The sequence below is a fragment of the Marmota flaviventris genome, chromosome 3 (genome assembly GCF_047511675.1).
Source record: "Marmota flaviventris isolate mMarFla1 chromosome 3, mMarFla1.hap1, whole genome shotgun sequence".
Classification (NCBI taxonomy): domain Eukaryota; kingdom Metazoa; phylum Chordata; class Mammalia; order Rodentia; family Sciuridae; genus Marmota; species Marmota flaviventris.
Window position 1 is genome coordinate 174538051 of NC_092500.1, and position 20099 is coordinate 174558149.

Here is a 20099-nt window from a genome sequence, read left to right on the forward strand (position 1 = left end):
ACTGTATGGGGGTCATCTAAGGGCTAAGATTCACCCCATCCTTCTCCCAGAGACCCTGTGGACGCAGCTCCCAGCAGGGGTCCACACTTCTGTTCCTGGGATGGAGTCCCAGGTCTCTGGTGTGACTGTGCCCTTCCCTTTCACAGGCCTACTGCGACATGGACACCAGTGGCGGGGGGTGGACCGTCATCCAGCGCCGCGAGGATGGCAGTGTCGACTTCCAGAGGTCGTGGAAAGAGTATAAAATGGTACGCATGTCCCTTAAAGCAGCTTGAAAGAAGTGATTTCCTCTGTGTATACTAGCTTTCAAGGTCCTCAGAGCCTTAGTTGCAGTCCCAAAACCAACCAATGACTTTGAGGCAGACTTTTAGGAAAGATTCTTTCCAGGGGTGCTGCTGTCTCCCCATTCAGGAGTAGTCGGGTCCACCCAAGTGAGGCTGCGTTTGCTCTCAGGCCAGCCCCAAGTGAGCAGCAGCACCATGTGCTGACCCGGGTAGGTGCACCTGAGGTGCTCCTCGAGTGTCCCTGGTTGTGCTACTTGTGTCACTACTGGCTTTCTTCCAGGAATACCTTAGCTCCTTAAAACTGATGTTTTAAAAATCCACTGTCCTCTAAGAAAGGTTCTGCGTCTGTGCAGCACAGGGAGCGGGGGGCTCTGCTGACTGGCAGATTGTCCAAGGGAAAGAGATACACTGTTGATTTCAAGTACACAAAGAGAAACTTCGTGAAGTGAATGAACTCTGCTTGGGCCCAGGGCTTTGGCGACCCCTCCGGAGAGTACTGGCTGGGGAACGAGCTGGTCTCACAGCTGACGAACCGGCAGCGCTACCTGCTCAGAATACACCTGCGGGACTGGGAGGGCGGCGAGGCGTACTCGCTGTACGAGCACTTCTACCTGTCCAGCGAGGAGCTCAACTACAGGTAAGTCCTTGGGATCGGAAAGAACTGGGGGATGTTCTTATTCCAGAACCTGAGATCCACGTTGAACTAGCCAAGATTTAGACACAGGCCGCCTCTGACTCATTACTGTCTTTAGGTAAGTTTCCCCGTTTTCAAATCTAACTTTGTTTTTGGAATTTTTTGGTTGTGCTTCCTGTGATCTTCAGAGACCAGACCCTCCAGGGCGGATGGTGGTGTCCACACCCACCCAAACAATAAGTGAATGCCGAGTGTCCCTATGATGACATGTAACGTGGCTATCGGGACAGATGGACACCTGGGACTATGTTGTTTTCTCCCAAAGGATATTAATATTTTTTTTTTGAAGTTTAAACACATCTAATTGTTGTGTTCAATTTCAAATTTGGGGTTACTTGACAAGTTTAAAATGAGGTGGATGTTTACTAGGCGTCCTCTTCTCTCTAAAGTACATCTTATCCACAGCACCCCTTTAATATTTGTGCCGTCTCCACACATTGGGTGGCAAAAATCTTAAATGTTCCAATGACGTGTGGAAACCTGACCAGGATTCTGGCTCTGAGTGCCAGCAGGCAAGACCGGGCAGCTCAGGGGCCTGACGTGGTGCAGGGGCAGCTCAGGAGCAGAGGCACCCCCAGGCACTCCCTGTGCAGTGTATGTGGCAGGGAGCCACTGGGAGGATGTGGGACAGTGGACTGGTGGCACCCAAGGAACACATATGAGAAAAGCTGTCACCAATGCCACCCCACAGCAGCCCAAAGAGCGCAGGCTCCTGGGGTTTGGTAACCACGGAGCACCTACTGTGAGGCCACAGCAGCAAATGGAGCCCAAAAGAGCATCACAGACAGCAGTTCTCACCTGGCCTACAGTTGTTCATTGATGCCCAACCCCTGCAGGCCTGGGGTGGCTTCCTAGGGAGCTGGCTGCAAGCCCAGGTACCTGACCAGATCCCTGGAAGTGATACGGCGCCCAGGGCGCCCTGCTCTAAGGCAGCGGGCCCGAATTCAGAAGCATGCCTTGAGAGCAGATGAACACTGTGTGACTTTTAAAAAGTCCATGGAGCGTAGTCCATCAATTCTCATTAGAGAGCAGGCTCCCTTGGAGATGAACAGAGATAGTGTCTGGGCCTCCCGGTGGGTCCCACTCAACTGCAAAGGCATCAGAACGTCCATGCGTTCAGAGACATGAGTGGTCAGTCCTTGTGTTACCTCCAAGTTAAATATTTTTTCAACTGGGAACAGTTAGGAATCTACAATAGGAATTTTTAAAAAAAGAAACACAAAAATTAAGGATTAGACTGTTTGGATAAGAAGATTTTACAAAATGGGTCGTTACCCTTGTATGCTGACACTGTAAAAACATTTTAAACTGGAGATGGATCTTAACAGATATTTCCTTTAGAAATGTAATCAAATTTTGGACATGCCACTCTAAAAACACACATGGGTTGAAAGCGTAATATACTTGGAAATGTAAAATAGATTAAAAATTACTATCCTAAGAAACATGATACTACTGAGAGGAGAATCGTGATGGGATCATGAGTTTTGATGGCTGCAATGTTTCAGAATGTCAAGTGTGTATAAGCAGGTGCTTTTCCCCCATGAAGAAATGTCCCTAAGTGATGGAAAACTGTGAAGTACACATTATAAGACCTGGATAAATTCATCAACAGAATGGGATTCTTTTTAACTCAAATGTATTTGTACATGAAACCTTCAATATTGTTTAGTTTTCACCAACAACATCACTGCAGTTTTATGAAAACACTGAGATTTAACTGTTAAATGTTGCATTACGTCCTTACCCCACAGTCATGAAAAAAATCAACCAGAACCAACTTAAAGCAATTTCCAGAGTATAGTTATTTTTATAGTCAAATTTAAGAGAAAGCAAAGTGATTGACACAAGAGCTACTCAGAACCCACACCTGGGGACCTCACTGGACAGGCCCCTCACCCTGACCTTTACAGCTATACCCCTGCTAAGGCGGGCACCGGCGTGGAAACAACAGAGGAGCAGGGTGTACCTGGGGCGGGTCCCAGGGCCACAACTTACTCTCGACTTTGGGCAAGTTTGTCTCTCTGAACCCTGAGGGCTTCCTATGTAAGAGCAGCGGTGGCTCCCGGCTCTGGGGCTGTCAGGAGCACGCAACACGCCCGCCTGCCTGCATGCCTGGGACCAGCCAACCTCCCCCTTGTCCTGGCACTCCTTGCCAACAGGAACACTTAAAAAAATTCTGCAGTTTCCAAGGAGGTGGTTAGCAACTGTCAGCAGGTCTCATAAAATAAGCACAACTTTGGGGCTTCAAGTATCGTTCTCCTGCAACACGGCAGGGCCCTGGCCCGGGTCTTCCTGTTCCCGTATCTCCATCAGGTCATGGCACCCTATGACACGGAGCCTGGTGCTCTGGTTCACCCCTCCCGCAGCCATGCCCATCATGGAAAGCAAGCTCTGATCTGTCCCAAACCATCCACCTGTGGGCTTTCTGAGGCAGTGACTAGAGCACGGTTATGGGAAGATTTTTACAAACCACACGGAGTCTTCCACCTTTCCTCAGGGTCTCTTTGCATGCACAGCAATGACGATGAACGCCATACTTGTGCAATATTCTACAAGTATGTGCTGCTATCTGGTGTCCCAGTATAACATTTCCTCCTTTCTCATGGCTGAACAGGTTGACCACACCACAGTAGAGAAATGGGGCAAAGCAAGGCACATGGTTTATTTTCTCTGCAGTTCTATTGATTCCAAACTCAAGGACCATCCTTTGTCTGCTCCCCTCTCTGTGCCACCCCCACCCCTACTGGAAACAATGAGTTTGAGGCTGGTCAGCGTCTTGGACTCCTTTCCGTGTGGATAGGGACTGGTGCCCCCCGGGGCGGGGGGAGGTCCCTCCATGCTGCAGCCCACTCTTCTGTTTATCTGAAAGCAGCAGGAAAATCAATTACAGGGCCCTTCAGTCCCTGTTGATGCTTGTGCAAGTGATATGTGTTGAAGTTTTCACAAAAACATCCCTCTTTGCTGAAGGATTTGATGATAAGTTGGTTCCTGTTTATACCAGTGCAAACTATTTTGTCCAGGGTAGGCACTGAAGTGCACTGGCCAGTCCACAGCACGCTGCTGTAGAATGGAATTCTTCACTATGAGAAATTTTCCACTACGGTAAACCAAGGACCCGAGCCAATTACGGTTTTTATTTTTTCCTTTTGCATGCTTACAGGATTCACCTTAAAGGACTTTCAGGCACAGCCGGCAAAATAAGCAGCATTAGCCAGCCAGGAAATGACTTTAGCACAAAGGACGCGGACAACGACAAATGTATCTGCAAATGCTCGCAAATGCTGACAGGAGGTAGGGCGACTCTTCTGTATGGGCAAGGGACACTTTGAAAGTGCAAAAGCCTGGCAGCTGGGACTCCAAATGTGACTAGTAACAATGTCCAAAATTTCATAAATAGACATACTACCTTGATATAGGCAAATTTGCTTTTCACTCTTTTAGACGGTTAGTTTGGAGTAAGAGTGCAGGGCTGGAAGGGCCGGCAGCTGGCAGCTGGGGGGCCTCAGTATTCTCTGAGCTTTCCCGAGTGTGCTCTTGCTGCACATCAGACGTCACAGAGATGCCCAAGTGCCATTTCGCCTCATTTCTAGTCATCAACAATGTTTGAACAAGGAATTTTCAGTTGTCTTTTATTGGTGAGAATTTCACTAGAATAACAGCAAAGACTTATGAACACAAAGAAACTATCAACCCATTTTATTAGTGCCTCAGATGTAAATGAGTGAGTGTTCACTTTAAATCAAGGCCTTTCTTGTTTTCCACCTTCTGTGTCAGATTGCTTTAAAAACGGAAACGGAAGCCATCCCCAGGAGCCAAAGGCTGTTGCAGCCGTCACTTAGATAGCAGATTGGTGAGCCACTTAAGAGCTCAGTGATGGGGACCAACTGTTAGAAAGCTCACCCTTCTGATTGTTGAAGGTTTAGAAATTGAATAACGGGAACCAGTTGGTAGTGACTGAGATAAGGGAGAAGTGTGACAAACGCTGTCAAGTTCCTTCTTAAAAACACTAAAACAGCACCAAGAGTTCTGCCAACAGTGCACACAGAAATTGGCAGGGACTAATTCGTGAGACTAAACTGAATGAGCAAAAACGGATTCACTACACTCAGGAAGGGCAAAGGCGAGAGCGGTGGCCAACCGCCTCTCAGGACAAGGGACACGAGACCAGCAGCGCTCAGCCCAGCCTATGCCGTTCGGCTCCTAAGGGACCATTCGTAGTCAAAAGGAGGGTGTTTTTATGGAAATAAAGTGAAACCCAGTAGTTTCCCTAAGTCCAAACTTCATGTCTTTACCACCTCAAGAACTCGGCCCCCAAGGTGGCAGTTGCTGCCTGGTAACACGAAACGTCCCCCAGCTCGGAGGCTTTAAGGAGAGACAGTCACTGCTGCCCCACTTGCTAGACCTGTTTCTGTGGTGCTTTCCAGAACTCCCACAGGCCCAATGGCTACTCAAGAGCAGGGGAGTCACATAAACGATCAAGAAACAGTATATTTTTTTTTTATACAAATAGAGATTTAGGGGCTGAGAGTGGAAATACAGGAGAGATGGGAGAAGAAAGGAGCCCAAGGGGACAGTGGGGTGGGGCCAGACTACGAAGGGGCCCACTTCCACCTGGTGGTCTGGCCATGAAGAAGCTGTGGCCTAATGTGCAGCCAGATATCTGCTTGGGTGTGATTTCTGTAGAGGGGCAGATGGTGGGCTCTGGGGGGGGGGGGGGCACATCTGTCACTCTGCCATATCACAAGGATTCCAGGTAACATACAAGCTTCCCACCACATTTCCATTAATCTGAGGCATCTCAAGGAACAGAATCCACAGCAGGAAGTCAGTCAGGCGCTAGGGAGATAAGTAGCACTCACATCCAATGTGTATACATTAAAGACATGTTTTGCATTAGAATTCTTTAAAGGAATAAAATGTTACAGATAAGTCAAAGGCCACCCCATGGATACCGCCCCCACCTTCCGCTGGGGGAGCCCCGAGCTGAGGTTCACTCGCTTCATCTATTTTACCAAGTGTGGCATTATCAAAAATAGTCATGTTATAGTTTTCTGTATTACAAAAATTAACAGACATGGTAGCAAACCCAAATCTTTACACATGCAAACCAAGGTCCTTTCTTCTGGCCAGCCCTGGCCCTGGTTTGCCACTTGTGGGCCCTGCCCAGAGTGAAGGCAGGAGGGCATGCTCTGTCGCTGTGCTCCGGCTCAGACAGCACCCACTCCCACCCTCCTTTTTAACCAGCTGCAACAAGTCCTTTCCTTGGGTGTTTCAGCCCCCATGCTGCTGGGAGGGATGCAGTCCTGGCCTGATGATGGCCATCTCAGGGTTCCTGAGGTTCCCAGGACCCCTATTTCCCAAGATACCAGGTCTCGACCAAAGCAGGTGCCCGTGGACGAGGTGCCTTTCCACGTAGCCCAAGAGGAAAGGAGTGCGAAGGCGCGTGAGAACACTTAGCTGTCAGCACTGGGACCTGGGTGTGTGGCTGGGAGCACGCTCAGCACTGTGGTGTACTATGCCCGTGAAGATGCCCAGGCCTGCTGGAAGGCCTGGGCGTGACCGCCAGTGCACGGAGCTGGCATCCCTGGGTCCTAATTCCTTCTGCGCTTTGCCTCCACAGGCTGGTGGTTTGATGCATGTGGCCCTTCCAACCTGAACGGAATGTACTATCCACAGAAGCAGAACACAAATAAATTCAATGGTATTAAGTGGTACTACTGGAAGGGGTCAGGCTACTCGCTTAAGGCCACCACCATGATGATTCGACCGGCGGATTTCTAAATGCCGTAGGCATACCCCAGAAAGACTGTGCTGGATTCTTCCCACAGCTAATCCCAAAGCACTGAAAGACACTGCTGCACTCCATCCCTCACCTGAGACAGCGCTGGGTGCCCACGGACCCATGCTCCAGACGACAACCTCAACATCATCGCTGACCCGCACCACTTAACGAGCCAAAGCAAAACCCAAACTAGCAAGGACCTGGCACTGTGGTCTGGTGGACACCTATGCAAAGATGAATTCATGGCTGAGAGAGTGACAATTCACAGACTCTGCTGTCACAACCAAAAATGTCATGCTCGAGTTCATCAGTAAATAACTGGAAAACAGAACACTTGTGCTATATAGTAGAGATAATCTTGGAACGGATCCTCTAAGCACTGTTTATGGGTTGTGTAAATATCCACGTGTCCTGAATTCAGCAACACTATCACAATTACAAGGAAGACAAACTTCTCTAAGCCATAAAAATACACTATATATTCAGGGATTTTCTCATTAGTGGTTATTAGCAGTTTAATATTTGGAAATAACAGTGCATTTTTACTCCTCTTAGCTACTTTAAATTTTCATTACCCAAAACAGCGTATTTACTTATCTGTTGACAGCTTAGTTTTAAGTTAATGCTCAAATACATATTTCAAATTGTATGCCATTTTAGTTTCTATGAAGATTGTACTATTTTTTTTCCAGTATGGCTGTTAAATATGAAGGTATTTTAGTAATTAAATATAACTTATTAGGTGAGATGATTATGTTTAACTTTTATAATAATATTTACAATTTTGTAATTTGGTTACAAAATACCTGTGCCTTATTACAAGGAAAAGTTTGATTTTCAATGAAGAAAATTATGCACTTTACTATCTTCTCAGACTATAGGATTTTCTCAGTATTCTAATACAGACATGTACTTTCTCTTCTAGTAAGCTCTATTTTAGAAAACTGAGCTAAATTTAATTTGTGGTTTAGAAAAACATTCCATTTAAGACATTGACAAAGTTATAGACTCACCTCTGATTTTATTTAAGAAAAAATATTTGCATTAGTGTTCATCAGCAAACTGAAAAAAAAAAGTGTTCTAGAATGCAAAAATAAAATCTGATGTTCATGAAATAAGCAAACGTTTATAGAGCATTTTACGAACACAACTTATGCTCACAACTGCAAAACTTTAAGTCCCACTGTTTCAGTTCCTTTTAAAGGTTTTGTAGTAGAATTAATACAATGAACATCTGAGGAATAAATGTAGGAGCAATTTCTCAGATGTTTAACTTTCGAGTCCATGTTGTGAAGTTTGGATTCACCCGCGGCCAGCGTTCCGAGTTTGTCTCCACCTCCTACTGTTCCACCACTGCTTTTTCTTTATTCAGTCTTTCTTCCTTTTCACTCCTAAGTTCCTCCAGACTTAGCCTGGGGGCCCTCACATTTCACTATGCCTTCTGAGTTAAACTGTGGGCACTGCTCTCCCTTCTACCATGTCTCACTTTCCCTACGATTTAGGGGGTGAAGAACGCTCCTGAGAACTATTTCCACAACTGCATTTAAGAAGGCTTTAAAAATTCAACAGGCATATCACGGCTTTGTATCAAGTTAAAAAAAAATGCGATAATAAGAAAATTTCACAACTTCACAATACAGTAAGCTTCTGGTGTTTCAATGACTACAATGATGGATATGGACTTGGGGAAATGGTAACAGGAAAAACCGGCAGCAACATGATTAATTTGTATCAATTTCTCAGGCAGCAGGAAAAATGGATTTCCAAAACAGACCTCGCAATGTTACCCAGAGCTCTATTCTCTTATGACAGAAATGAGAAGAATCTGTTTGCACTTTACACTTCAATTCCTAATAGTATTCAAACAAACAGTCTTGCTAGGAGGAATTTTTTTCTCTCCTTAAGAAAACACTGACAAAGTTGAAAGGAAATCAAAACAGTAATCTTAAAAATGAAAACAAAAACAATTTAACAACCCAGATAACGGCAATGGCTGGAGAGCAGAGTTCAGTTTCTTGCTATATTACAGTCAGAGGGCCGGTCAGCAAATACACAACAAATGGCAGATACAACCATCACTTATCTTCCAGATATTAATCTTTTGAAATAATAAACTGCCACAAACCAGTCAACATTCTTGAAAATAAAAGCCAACTTCTGTATAATCCTGCTTCCAAACAAGCCATAATTAACCCACTTCACTATTATTATTATTATTTTTTAAATTAGAACTTGGAAATTTTCCATTAACTGTTTGAAATATTTAAAAGTCAGTATAGTTGAAGTGAATTTGGGAAAATCAAAATATAAAGACCACATAATGATAGCAAGCCACAATTTTCATACCTATCAGTTTTGTCTCTGATAACAGTAAAAATGATTACTTTTTAAAACAGCAATATATAAGGCTACACCGTCAAGAATCCAGTTTGCTTATTTTCCTCAATTGTGTTCCTGAGGTTCCCAGGGCCCCTACTTTAAATTCATATTTAAATTTAAATTCATATTTAAATTTCTGGAGACACCACATCTCTCAGTACTCTTTCAGGGAGTACTTTCATATCCTCACACGTGACCTCCTGAATAGACAACAGGTGTGAAGTTCTGCGGCTACGTCTTTCTCATTTGAGCAAGACTGCTCTGGACTTAGTCAGCTGAGCTCACGCTTATAGCGATACTAGATTGCATTTACCATCCAAAACATTATCTGACTCACGGGAGCGGCAGGGAAGTGGTTAAAAAGCTCAAAGGGCTCCTCGGAAATCCAGTGACCCATCTCCAAAGACAACAGGACCTGTGAAGGACACAACAAGCAGAACACTGATTATACATTCATCAGGCTCTTCGTGGGCAACAGCCACTCTGATGACAGTAAAAACAGACACAGCACCACAGCGAGGACACAGATCTGAAATGCATGTGTCTCCAACACCCATGTGTACTCAGATGTGTTAAGGATATTAACACTTGGTCAAGAAAAAACTCAGAGTGACTAGAAATGGAGTCATTATCTTAGTGAGCCAAAGAATTAAACAAGGCCCTGGGTTTGAGTCTCTGTGTCACAGAAATAAAAAAATACGTAAGTAAATGAGATTTAAAAATTGGGAGAAGATACAACACAAGGCAAATTTAAAAAGTGATCCTTTAGGATTAGGACTTGCTGCTAGCATTAGCTGATGTGTTCAGGAGAAGGTGTCAGGAAGTAACCCTTCCTAGAGTGCAGAAGACTAAGCGTCTCATCAGTAAGATTCATGTTCATCATCACCACAATTCCATCAATACTATTATTGGAATCCACACATTTTTAAATGATTAAAACAACATTTTCATTTTCAACTCAACAATGGTTCATATTCTGCAGGCGTCAGTATTCTATCACCAAACCCCTGAAATCTATGGGTTTCTACACACCAGTAGAATTTTACAGCTAAGAGACTCATGCTCGTCTTTGCATGCATTGTTCTTACATTCAGCAAGTCCATCCTTCCACCCAAAGTCTAAGCTCCTTTTGATGAATGAGCAGGATATGAGACCTGTCTCCTTCTTTTTGATAATTTCTAAGGCTCAGTACCACCTACAGGAGATGTCTTTCCTCCTTCACATACTAAAGCTAATACGTATTCAACGTGAGATAGCAACGTATTTTTTTCTAAGAAAGTGGGCATCGCTGTGGAACAAATGACAAGAACAGGATTCAGAAGCTGAATGCAATCCTCAGCACCTGCCAGTTCTGACTTTAAACAGCTGCACCATCTATTCATCTGTGAATAATTTAGTGAGACCACAAATAAAAACCCAAGCCAGGTCCCGGGACCACAGCCCCCAAACTAGAGAGTCCACACTCTGGTAAGGAGCCTGATGTAAACCATCTATGTTGGTTTTCCCACTCGGTGTCACGGAACCTTCATAATTAAATTTCTGGAGACTACCACATCTCTTAGTACCTCTTTCAGGGAGTACTTTTATATTCTTACATGTGACCTCCTGAATAGACAACGGGTGTTAAGCTCTCATTTGAGCAAGACAGCTCTGGACTTAGTCAGCTGAGCTCATGCTTACAATAATCCCAGATGGCTCCCAAACACCCTCGATGCAGGAGAGTCAAGACAAGCGGGGCTGACATTTCAAGCTGCATCTTACGTAATGTGTAAAAGGTCATTAGGCACAGAGAATGACAGGGAAAGGAGACAGGCGCTATTTACTAATTTTTGGCTAGAAGTAGATGGTGCTTTGGAAAAATGCGAGGGAATGGGGTTGGTTGGGTCCCCAGGGTGAGTTGTGAGAGCATACTGTTTCCACCCCAGTGCAGGAGTGGCACTGAGGAATGGCAAAAGCAGCCCAGGGCACCAGGGCCAGAAGCCCAGCCCTGTGAGGCAGGAGAAGCAGCTCTGGGGATGCTGGGCCCAAGACAACGAATGGGAACGGAGTATAATGTGGGAAAATCTGTCTCCAGCGGAGATGGAAAACAGCACGCTGTACTCTCAGGGACCCTGCTCAGTGTAACTGCTAGTCCTCAACTAGAACCTTGTACGCAGGAGTACTCTGTCATTTAAATCTCTTTCCATTTTCCCCTAGTTTATGTGGCTTAAACAACCTTAAAAACAATGACAACAACAACAACAAAAAAAAAACAGTTCAATGAAAGAAAGTATAGAGAACTGATAACTCCACACTGAAATCGTGTTCTCATCTGGCTGTTTATGGGTGTTTTAAAACAGTTAAGTATTTATCTTCCTTTTATCAGCCCATGTATGTTATCATTTAGAGATACACAAGCAATTTGTGTGGATCTCTACAAACTCATATCATTAGTCCAGGAAATAAAACGAAGAAGTTTCAACATCAGGCTCCTTTCAGACAGGAGGCCCTGGGAAACAACGTGCTGGTGAGAGAAGCCAGGGAATGAGCAGTCTTAAAAACGCGTGTGCCCTGAAGTTCAAATATAAACCACATTGAAATGTCAACTGAATTTAAACAAACTTGGAGTATATTCATGTTTCCTGAATTTATCCCTTTCCAAATGTTAAGAAAATAAAACCATAAGGCAGCTATTAGAATTCTGGTAGGCAAATTGATAAATTTAATTTATATAGGCATCTCAAGAATTAATATCACAAAGACAGAAGATGCTAAGTTGATTGCTCTAAAATCATCATGTAAGAAATGCAATGTAAACCTCGAGCTCTGGACTCTCATTAGCCAAACGTATCTACCTTAGTAGAGTATCCAAAATAGAAAACTCGACTTGTAAGACCACAGTTGGGCAGCACGTGAACTCAAAAACAAAAGGCTGACCCAACACATTTCCCATAACATATCTGAGAAAACAAAAATAACTGAGAAGCTAAATAAAGTGAGGAATGAGGCTGCGTGAACACAAAGGACCGAGTCCCGCGTTTATTATAGCCTTAAATGGCTGGGGAGTGGGGTGGGTATTTCAGCACCCACAGCGAGACTCAGCATCCTGTTGTAACACATTAGGTCATGACAAGGGTGTTTCTTTTTTGAAAAGAATATTGAATATATGATATTGACTTAATCTCAAACATTTGATGGCAGCTCTGTAGTGATTTAAGAACAAGATACTATGTGTCATCCAACAGTTACTTTAAAAAGACTACAGATACAAGGGAACAAGAATTTCTTGCAGGAATAAGAAAACTCAAGGGACAAGGGAATTTTTGATATTTTAAAATTATCATTGTTAAACCTCACGTTTTGCTGATGAATTTAGATAAGAACTATTTTCTTGCTTTATTCTCAGATGAGCAGCTAGTAGTAGACGTCACTTTCCCTGACGTCGGGCTGGCTACGCAGTTACTTCTACAGAATACCAACAGTCTTTCTTGTTCTGCACACATTGGTCACTCCGTGTGGACAGGGGTGGAGGTTGGCTGCAGCGCTCTCAGGCTAGAAAGAGGGACAGTTATCAATGCACGTGAAGAGCAGCATGGCGGACACGGTGGACCAGGAAGAAGGCGGAGTGGCTCCAGTCAGGATGGCAGAGCAGAAGTACCATTTTGTTTCACCTGCTCCCAGTACTCAACCGAAACGGTGGAATTAAAAGGATGGGCAGAGTCCACAGAAGACGGGATGGAACGATATTTTGGAAGCTGTAGAGCAGATGGGTGAACAGGGGCTGATGAGAAGGCCTGAGCGCAGATCCGGAGAGGGAAGGAGCCAGTAAACACCCAATCTCCATCTGCTAATTTCCACAGTCTGAGAACTGTTGTTCCTAGACTCTGCAGAAATCGGGGCACAGAACAGGTAAAAGGGGCGACTTCTCACCCCCTGCCCCACTCTCCTCTGGAACAAGGCAACCCCCAAATGTATGACCTTCCCGAGGGCTGCGGTGGGAAGCCCAGGGGAACATGCTGTGGTCCAGCCTCGCTCTGGCCACGTCAGGAACGACACCTCAGCAGGAGGACAGCCTTTCTGGGGAGACTTCTAGCTCAGACACAAAGGCACACATGCTAATGTGCGGACTCCCCCGCCCAACACCTCCACCCACATCAGAGGACCTGGGCTCCACTCCGGCCGCGTCCATCTGCTTCTCAGTGGCCTCTGTATTAAATGTGATTTGATGCCCGTCTGAGAGTAGCCCCAGAAAGGAGAAGAGACCAAGCCACACAAAGGGAATCCCTGGGCTCATGGCCATGGGAAGGCCAGACGACGTCTGCTGGAGAGGTGGAGGGCAGCGCCGTGGGAGGGCAGCGCCACCAGGCATTCACCGTGGGGTGGGGCGGCATCGAAAGGCTCTGGGATGTGCTGAGAGGCTCGAGGGGAGATTGTCACTCGGGTGCTTCACAGTGAATTAGTAACAGAGACAAAGAAAATGAGGCAATCAAAATAACTGTCAGTTATTAACTCGGAAAACAAAAACATGACCAGAAATGCAGGACAGCCACAGCACGTTAATGGCTCCATCCCCCCACGGAACCCACACGGGGGTGTGCTACACATACAGGTAAGTGTCAAGCAAAAAACCATGACCATGCTGGGTAACCGGCAGGGAAGTGTGGACAGTAGGGAAAGACAGCTCTCTGTTATCCAGGAGCAGAGAGAGACGGCCGAGGCTGCAGGGGAGGAGCAGTCTGTGTGTGTGTGTGTGTGTTGGGGGGGTTCTCAGGTTGAGGACTGCACTGATGATTCACCACCTCGGGTAGGAGAAACTCAGCTGTAACATGAAACCAGTTTAACTCACCTGAGGGCTTTACTGGTCACCCTGAAAAATCAACGTTGTTAACGTTGACGTCTGATAAGCAAAATTCCTGTCACTCTCACATTAAGTTTATGATCCATCTCTGGGTCTGGCCCAGTCTCCAGGCCACCGTGTGCCCGACTGTTCAATTCATTGGCAACTATGAAGAATACTTGTGGGAACACAACTGGTCAGGGACAAGGGGGGACCACAGTCCACAAGGTTTCTGCATATGGCAGGCTTCAAGTTGCCTAAGATACAGCCTAAAGAATGAAAATCAAATATGACAGCTAGAAATTTGTCCCAGATTTAACCCAAGGGATTCTAGTTAACTTCACACGGTCCAACAGTCCGCTTTATTCTCCATTTTGTCACATATCTGTCTCCGTTAACATGACAAGGGCTGAGGCACCATTGCCACCGTCTGCCTGTCTGTCCTTCCCCCACCCACGGTGGTAAAGGTATAACAGCATGCTGCATTTACAGATTTCTTCTCTATTATGATAGTAACAGAAGTAATTTATTAATATTTTATTGTTTAAGCTCAAAATATAAAAATCCAATTATAAATATTTTCCTCACCAGATTTTATAGATTGTCTCACTTATTACAATGATTTTCTCAAACAACACAACTTAAAAGAATTTGCTAGTATGTACAGTTTTGTTTTTCTGGGGAAAGGATAATAAGCTTTTGATTCTTCCCCAACTGGACAGTATAATGCACTGCGTAAACCCACAGCATCCAGGCAACTGGGTGTAAACCAGTCTCCACTATGTCACAGCTTTGTGACAAAGGGCAAGTTTGTTAACCTGCCACACAAATACATTATCCCTCATTATAAAAGCAATCATGTAGTTAAGGAAACAGTGTGGCAATGAAGTTATTTTTAGTTGGCAATGAACTTCAGGGGAAAAACTTAAGAGATGCAAATGGTATACTTTTTCATAACAAAATAAGTGGGTACTTTGGAGCCAGAAAACAGAAGAGCTCCAGTGTTCCAAAGAACCAGCTTAAAATGGCAAAGGTTCAAGGCAATACTGTTTGTTCCAAAATAAGCCATTCCTCTGCATTTCCAACCCATCTCATCATAACGTCAAGAAATGCTTCCTGCGATTCCATGAACTTCATTTAAAAACATAAGTGTGCTTGGTAGATGTGACGCTTGCCTTAGTGGAGCAAGTTTTCATATAACTTTGCTTCATTTAAGCGACATTTTCAAACATACAAGTAATAGTGCTAAAGGGCACAAGCCAGTGGCACTTAGCACATTCACAAGGTTGTGCAGCTGCCAGCTCTTTCTAGCTTCAAAGCGTTTTCATCAAGCTGGGAAAGCACGGTGCACCCGTCAACTCATGGCGGCCTCCCACTCTCCCCTCTGCCCTGTCCCCTGGTAACTACTCCCATCCCAGAGATGCCATCTGAAAGGAATCCCACCATGTACCTTGGCAAGGTACAGCCAAGTTATGATCTTAATATCGGTGACAGGTGTCAAAAATGTGTGTTGAATGCTAATAGCATTTAGCACTTAGTGCTCACTGGGCCCTTTGGTTGGCTGATCTTCCCACCCTCTTACAGGTAAGGAAACTGAGGCCGGGGGTTTAACTGTCTTATTCAAGGCTAAACAGCTAAGAAATGGCAGGGCAGGCATGAAAACCCACCCCTTACCATCAGTCTTTGAGAACACACAGGCGGAGTAATTCAGAATGACTACGGAAGATGAAACTGTGCTCTCGACTTAGGTCTGTGGAAGCAGATAGAAGAAGAATATGGGCTACAGACTATGGAAGATCTGAGTTCAAATTCCAAACACATCATTTCCTAAGCATCAAGTGACCAAGAGGCATTTGCTCTAAGCGCTCAGGCCACAATTCCACGAAACCAATGACAGAGCAGCTCTACGTCTGACAACTTTTCCAAGTGCCCCAGGAAGCAGCTCCATGTCTACACACAAACACCAGCTCTGGTCCCATGGCTCCTTCTTGGGCAGTGTGTGGTCCCAGGACCAGGTGTGCACACACCACCTGGGAGCCTGCAGCTCTGGACCACATCTCCCAAATCGGACTCTGTTTTCAGAAGCATCCCTGGATGACTCATGTTATAGTCTTAAAAAGTGGCAAGAAACTAAACACATCTATTTAACTTAAGCAATAGAGAACTGAAGTAGTTCAGAGCTCTTTCCCATTTTCAAAACATACGAATTGATAGACTAAAGGGCAGCTGGTGAGGGAATAGCCAGCCACTCGCTGACATGTGTGTGAAAAGTATCACCAAGAAGTCCAGCTCTGAGCCAGCTGTGGCGGCACACGCTTGTAATCCCAGTGCCTCGGGAGGCTGAGGCAGGAGAATTGCAAGTTTAATGTAGTGAGGCACAAAGCAACTTAGCAAGACCCTGTCTCAAAAAAATAAAAAGGGCTGGGGACGTGGCTCGGTGGTTAAGCACCCCTGGGTTCAATCCTTGGTACCAAAAAGAAAAAAAATAATAAAATAAAGTCCAGCTCTGTTCATCCAGATATTTCAGTAGATTAATTCTGCTTGTATTTTGCCCCATCCTTTCTGGTTTTCAAAAATGAAAATGGATTATTCCCAGATTCTAAGACTTAACTGCTGGGTCAGAGCTGCTTTTTAAATCCCTCTAAGCAACGACCACAGTGACCCAGCATTTCACCACTGTACTTACACGCGGAGTCCAAACAGCTTTATAAATAACACAAGCACGTACTTGTCTTATCAAAATGAAAACAAAGAAATAAGTATAACAAATTCCAATGTAACTAAAATAAATAGCAGAAGCACCACTTCACTGAATGAAAATAAGGCAGAAATGATTCTCACCACACCGGCCCAGCCAGCACCTTGGCAACCACAAGGATTGCTGTGTCTGTCCTTTCCCTGACTCTGAATCAGAGTGCACAGCAGGCTATTCTGCCCTAATGGCTTTTAACAAGAAACATACTAACTACATGGTACGTTTGTAATTTGGAATGATGTAGAATGCATATTCATTAGAGGCAAGAAGACATTCTGAGATTTAGAACATAAATAAACCACTCACCTACTCATTTATTCACTTAAAACTTAAGTACCGAGTCTCAAGTCCAGTCCCAGGTTCTGGGCCACGTAAGTGAAGACTGCCCTCACAGGGCCTGAATTACTAAATGACCCGTGTCTGCTGAAGAGGCTCAGCTTTGATCTCTGGAACACTCTCTCTCATGTGCAAGCAGATACGGCTGCCTCTAAGTTACACTCTCAAAAATACTGTGTAAAATTTAATTAAAATAAAAGTCCTTCCACAATAAAGTGTACTTAGCATATTAGATATATTTTGAAAGAAAAATCCTGTTAGTAAAATAAGGTATTCGTGTATTTTTTCGGTTGTTGTTGTTAAAATACCTGTTGCCAGGGTGTAACGTGGTGTCCTTGCCCCCTCCTCCCCAGACTCCCTGGTGCACACAGCCAGGGCTCAGTCCTCCCCTGGCGCCTCTGCTCACTCTACACTTACCAGGGCTGCAAACATCGCCACACACCAACAGTCCCCAAACGCACCTCTACAGTCCTAACGGTTCTCCTACATATGCATTTAGTCTGACGTGTGTATCCCAACTTGAGTGTCTAACGGGAACTCCAACTCAATGTGCCTGAGCCACAAGTCCTATTGTATCAAACTCTGCCCACACCCCTCCCCTGGCAGCACCACTTAGGTCAAGGGCTCCACACGCTCCCCTCAGTTATTCATAGAACAGAGGTGGAAGCCGCCTTGCCTCCCCCACTCCCACCTGCCACGCACTATCAAATCCTGCTGGATCTTCCTAAAAGCACGCAGACATGTTCTCTCCTCCCCACACACCGTCCTCTGCTGCCGTCGGCACAGTGAGGCTGTTTCTCACCTGGACCATCCCGGCTGCTTGCTCTGCCTCTGCACTGTGCAGGCACCAGAATGGCCCCCACCCTCCTGCCCCATGCCTGGTCCACGGTGGCCTCTCCAAAAGGTGTCCACATTCAGAGGCCTTGGGTCCTTCTCTTCCTTGCAGAGTTGCAGCCTCAGTACTTGCTTTTCTGTGCCAGGTTATATTAGGTAGGTTTTTTTTTTTAAAGTGCCTTGGCTACATTAAAGAAAAAAGTACTACTGTAAGTCTTGGAAAATGATGGAAGTTCCTTCCTAATAAAGTCTGTGGCTGTTGTTCATGTGACTGAAATCTTCTGTCCAAAAAGTAAGGCCAGCTCCTTGGCATTCCGCACCACAGATCCTGGGCAGTGGTCAGTCTTCCTCCATCTTTCCACCGTTCTCCTGGGGGCAATACCAACCCTCAACTTCCCTGGAAGATCACGTGTCTATCTGTCCTCAATCATGAGGTCACGGGGGTGGAAAGCACGCTGGGTCTTGCCAGGAGGAACAGAGGGAGCTCAGGGGAGAGCAGAGCACTCCAGAAAGAACCGCCCGCTCACAGGTCGGTGCCTGCTCTACTGCAGAGCAAGTGCTCCTGCACTGCTCAGGGACACCCAGAGGAGATGGGCTCCACAGGCTGGCTGGCTGTCCACAAGGGGGGTCCACAATTCAGTCATGGCAATCTACAAATTAGGGGGCTCTGAGCTAACTACTCATGCTCACCAACTAAGGACAATGCCTTCACCAAGACTGTAAAAAGTTAGACAGCAACTTCTGCCTAGTGTCCCCATCCCTGCACACAACACTGACACCCTTGCAAGGTCCTTCCCCACTGCAAAGGTATTCTGTAAGGACCCAAAGGGGCGGAGGTTGCACAACTGCTCTGCATCATGTGACTCCTTTATCAAGACATGATCCAAGCCGGGGAAAGAACTCTGGAACCCACCCCATGAAAGCTCCCAGCATGAGCCTCAGACCCCGGCCGGCTGGGGTGGCCAGGGCTGCCACACGTCTGCTGGAGAAGACCTCATGAAACAGCAGCGAAACTCTGTCTGCGAAGGTGACGCGCCAAGAACCAGCAATCAGAAGTGCTTCTTAGAATGTGTAAGAAGTTGCCGGGCACGATGGTGCCCGCCTGTTATCCCAGAAGCCGGGGAGGCTTAGGCAGGAAGATCACAAGTTCAAGGCCAGCCTCAGCAACTTAGCAAGGCCCTGTCTCAAAATACAAAAATAAGAAGGGCTAGGAAGAGGCTCTGTGGGTTAAGTATCCCCTGGGCTCGACGCCTTGTACCAAAAAAAAAAAAAAAGAGAAAAAAGTAGTTAATCAGCAATTTAAGGATAAAAAGTGAAAGGCCTTGAGATGACTCCTCCTGAGGAGCCGTGGACTTCATGTCTGCACCAGCTGAGCAGAACACGGACTGGGCCAGCTCTGCAAGGCTGCACCTTTAGCAGAATGACAGGGTGCCTCACTGTGACGAGAGGCAGGGCCGCAGTTCACTCTGATCACGTTTGATCCTATGCTCCTCGCCCACAAGCCATGTCCCTTCATGCTTACTGAATCCCCTCATGACATGGCCCAAACTGAATCACACTGTGTGGAGACAACTGATCCCCTATAGTGTCCGTTTGATTTATGAGACACCTGGCCATCTATTGACAGCCAACCTGTTTATAGAGTTCTGCAGGGCACTAATTTAGCTTATAACCATGTAGTTGCACTTAGGATGGATTTATCTGTACTTGCAGGGTGTCCAGATCAGCATGGGCCCTGAATGTAGGCTTGGCCATGTGCTGCCACCCCACTTGGACTGGGAAGCAGGACGTCTTGGCCACGGGAAGCTCCCCTTGCCTTTCAGGGACCAGTGGGGAGCCAAGGCAGAGAACTGCAGGCCAGTCCTCAGAGCGTGGGAAACAGCATCCGAGAGAGGGACCCAGCTCTACACTCCTGCAGAGCCAACGCGACTGGACCTGAGGGGCACCCTGGCTGCCCCAGCCCCTTCACTTCCTGTCTCCCACCAAGAGGAATCAGTGCAACTCCCGACTCGGTTTTCTGTTTCTATGCCTCTGCCAGGCCAGTCGGTCACGAAGCAGGAACAGCACGAGTTGTCTTTCCTGAGAACCAAGTTACACTGAGGAACAAAGTGCGACGAACAAGAAATCACTCACAAAGCCCTTAAAAAAGATTAAAATTCAACCTGAATTTTGTTATAAAATGACAGCTTCTTACATGACTCGCTCACCATGGACCA

General features: G+C 45.9%; 2 protein-coding genes across 5 annotated transcripts in view; one reads left to right on the forward strand and one right to left on the reverse strand.

The window, feature by feature from the left end:
- Angpt2 (angiopoietin 2) overlaps nucleotides 1-7707 on the forward strand; it is a 50985-nt gene extending 43278 nt beyond the window's left edge. Inside the window, exons 6-9 of the mRNA XM_027922086.2 lie at nucleotides 147-248; nucleotides 755-921; nucleotides 4142-4272; nucleotides 6602-7707. Coding sequence (XP_027777887.2) covers nucleotides 147-248; nucleotides 755-921; nucleotides 4142-4272; nucleotides 6602-6762 — 561 coding nt within the window. The 3' untranslated portion in view covers nucleotides 6763-7707. The remainder of the gene's footprint in view (nucleotides 1-146; nucleotides 249-754; nucleotides 922-4141; nucleotides 4273-6601) is intronic.
- The window catches only part of Mcph1 (microcephalin 1), a 196829-nt gene that overhangs the window by 101114 nt on the left and 75616 nt on the right, over nucleotides 1-20099 (reverse strand). For 3 of the 4 annotated variants that reach the window (XM_071610633.1, XM_027922085.2, XM_027922083.3), the window contains one exon: nucleotides 9480-9557. The exons of the other annotated variant lie outside the window; for it this stretch is intronic. In XM_071610633.1, the coding sequence (XP_071466734.1) occupies nucleotides 9480-9557 (78 nt within the window). The remainder of the gene's footprint in view (nucleotides 1-9479; nucleotides 9558-20099) is intronic. 4 annotated transcript variants of the gene reach the window in all.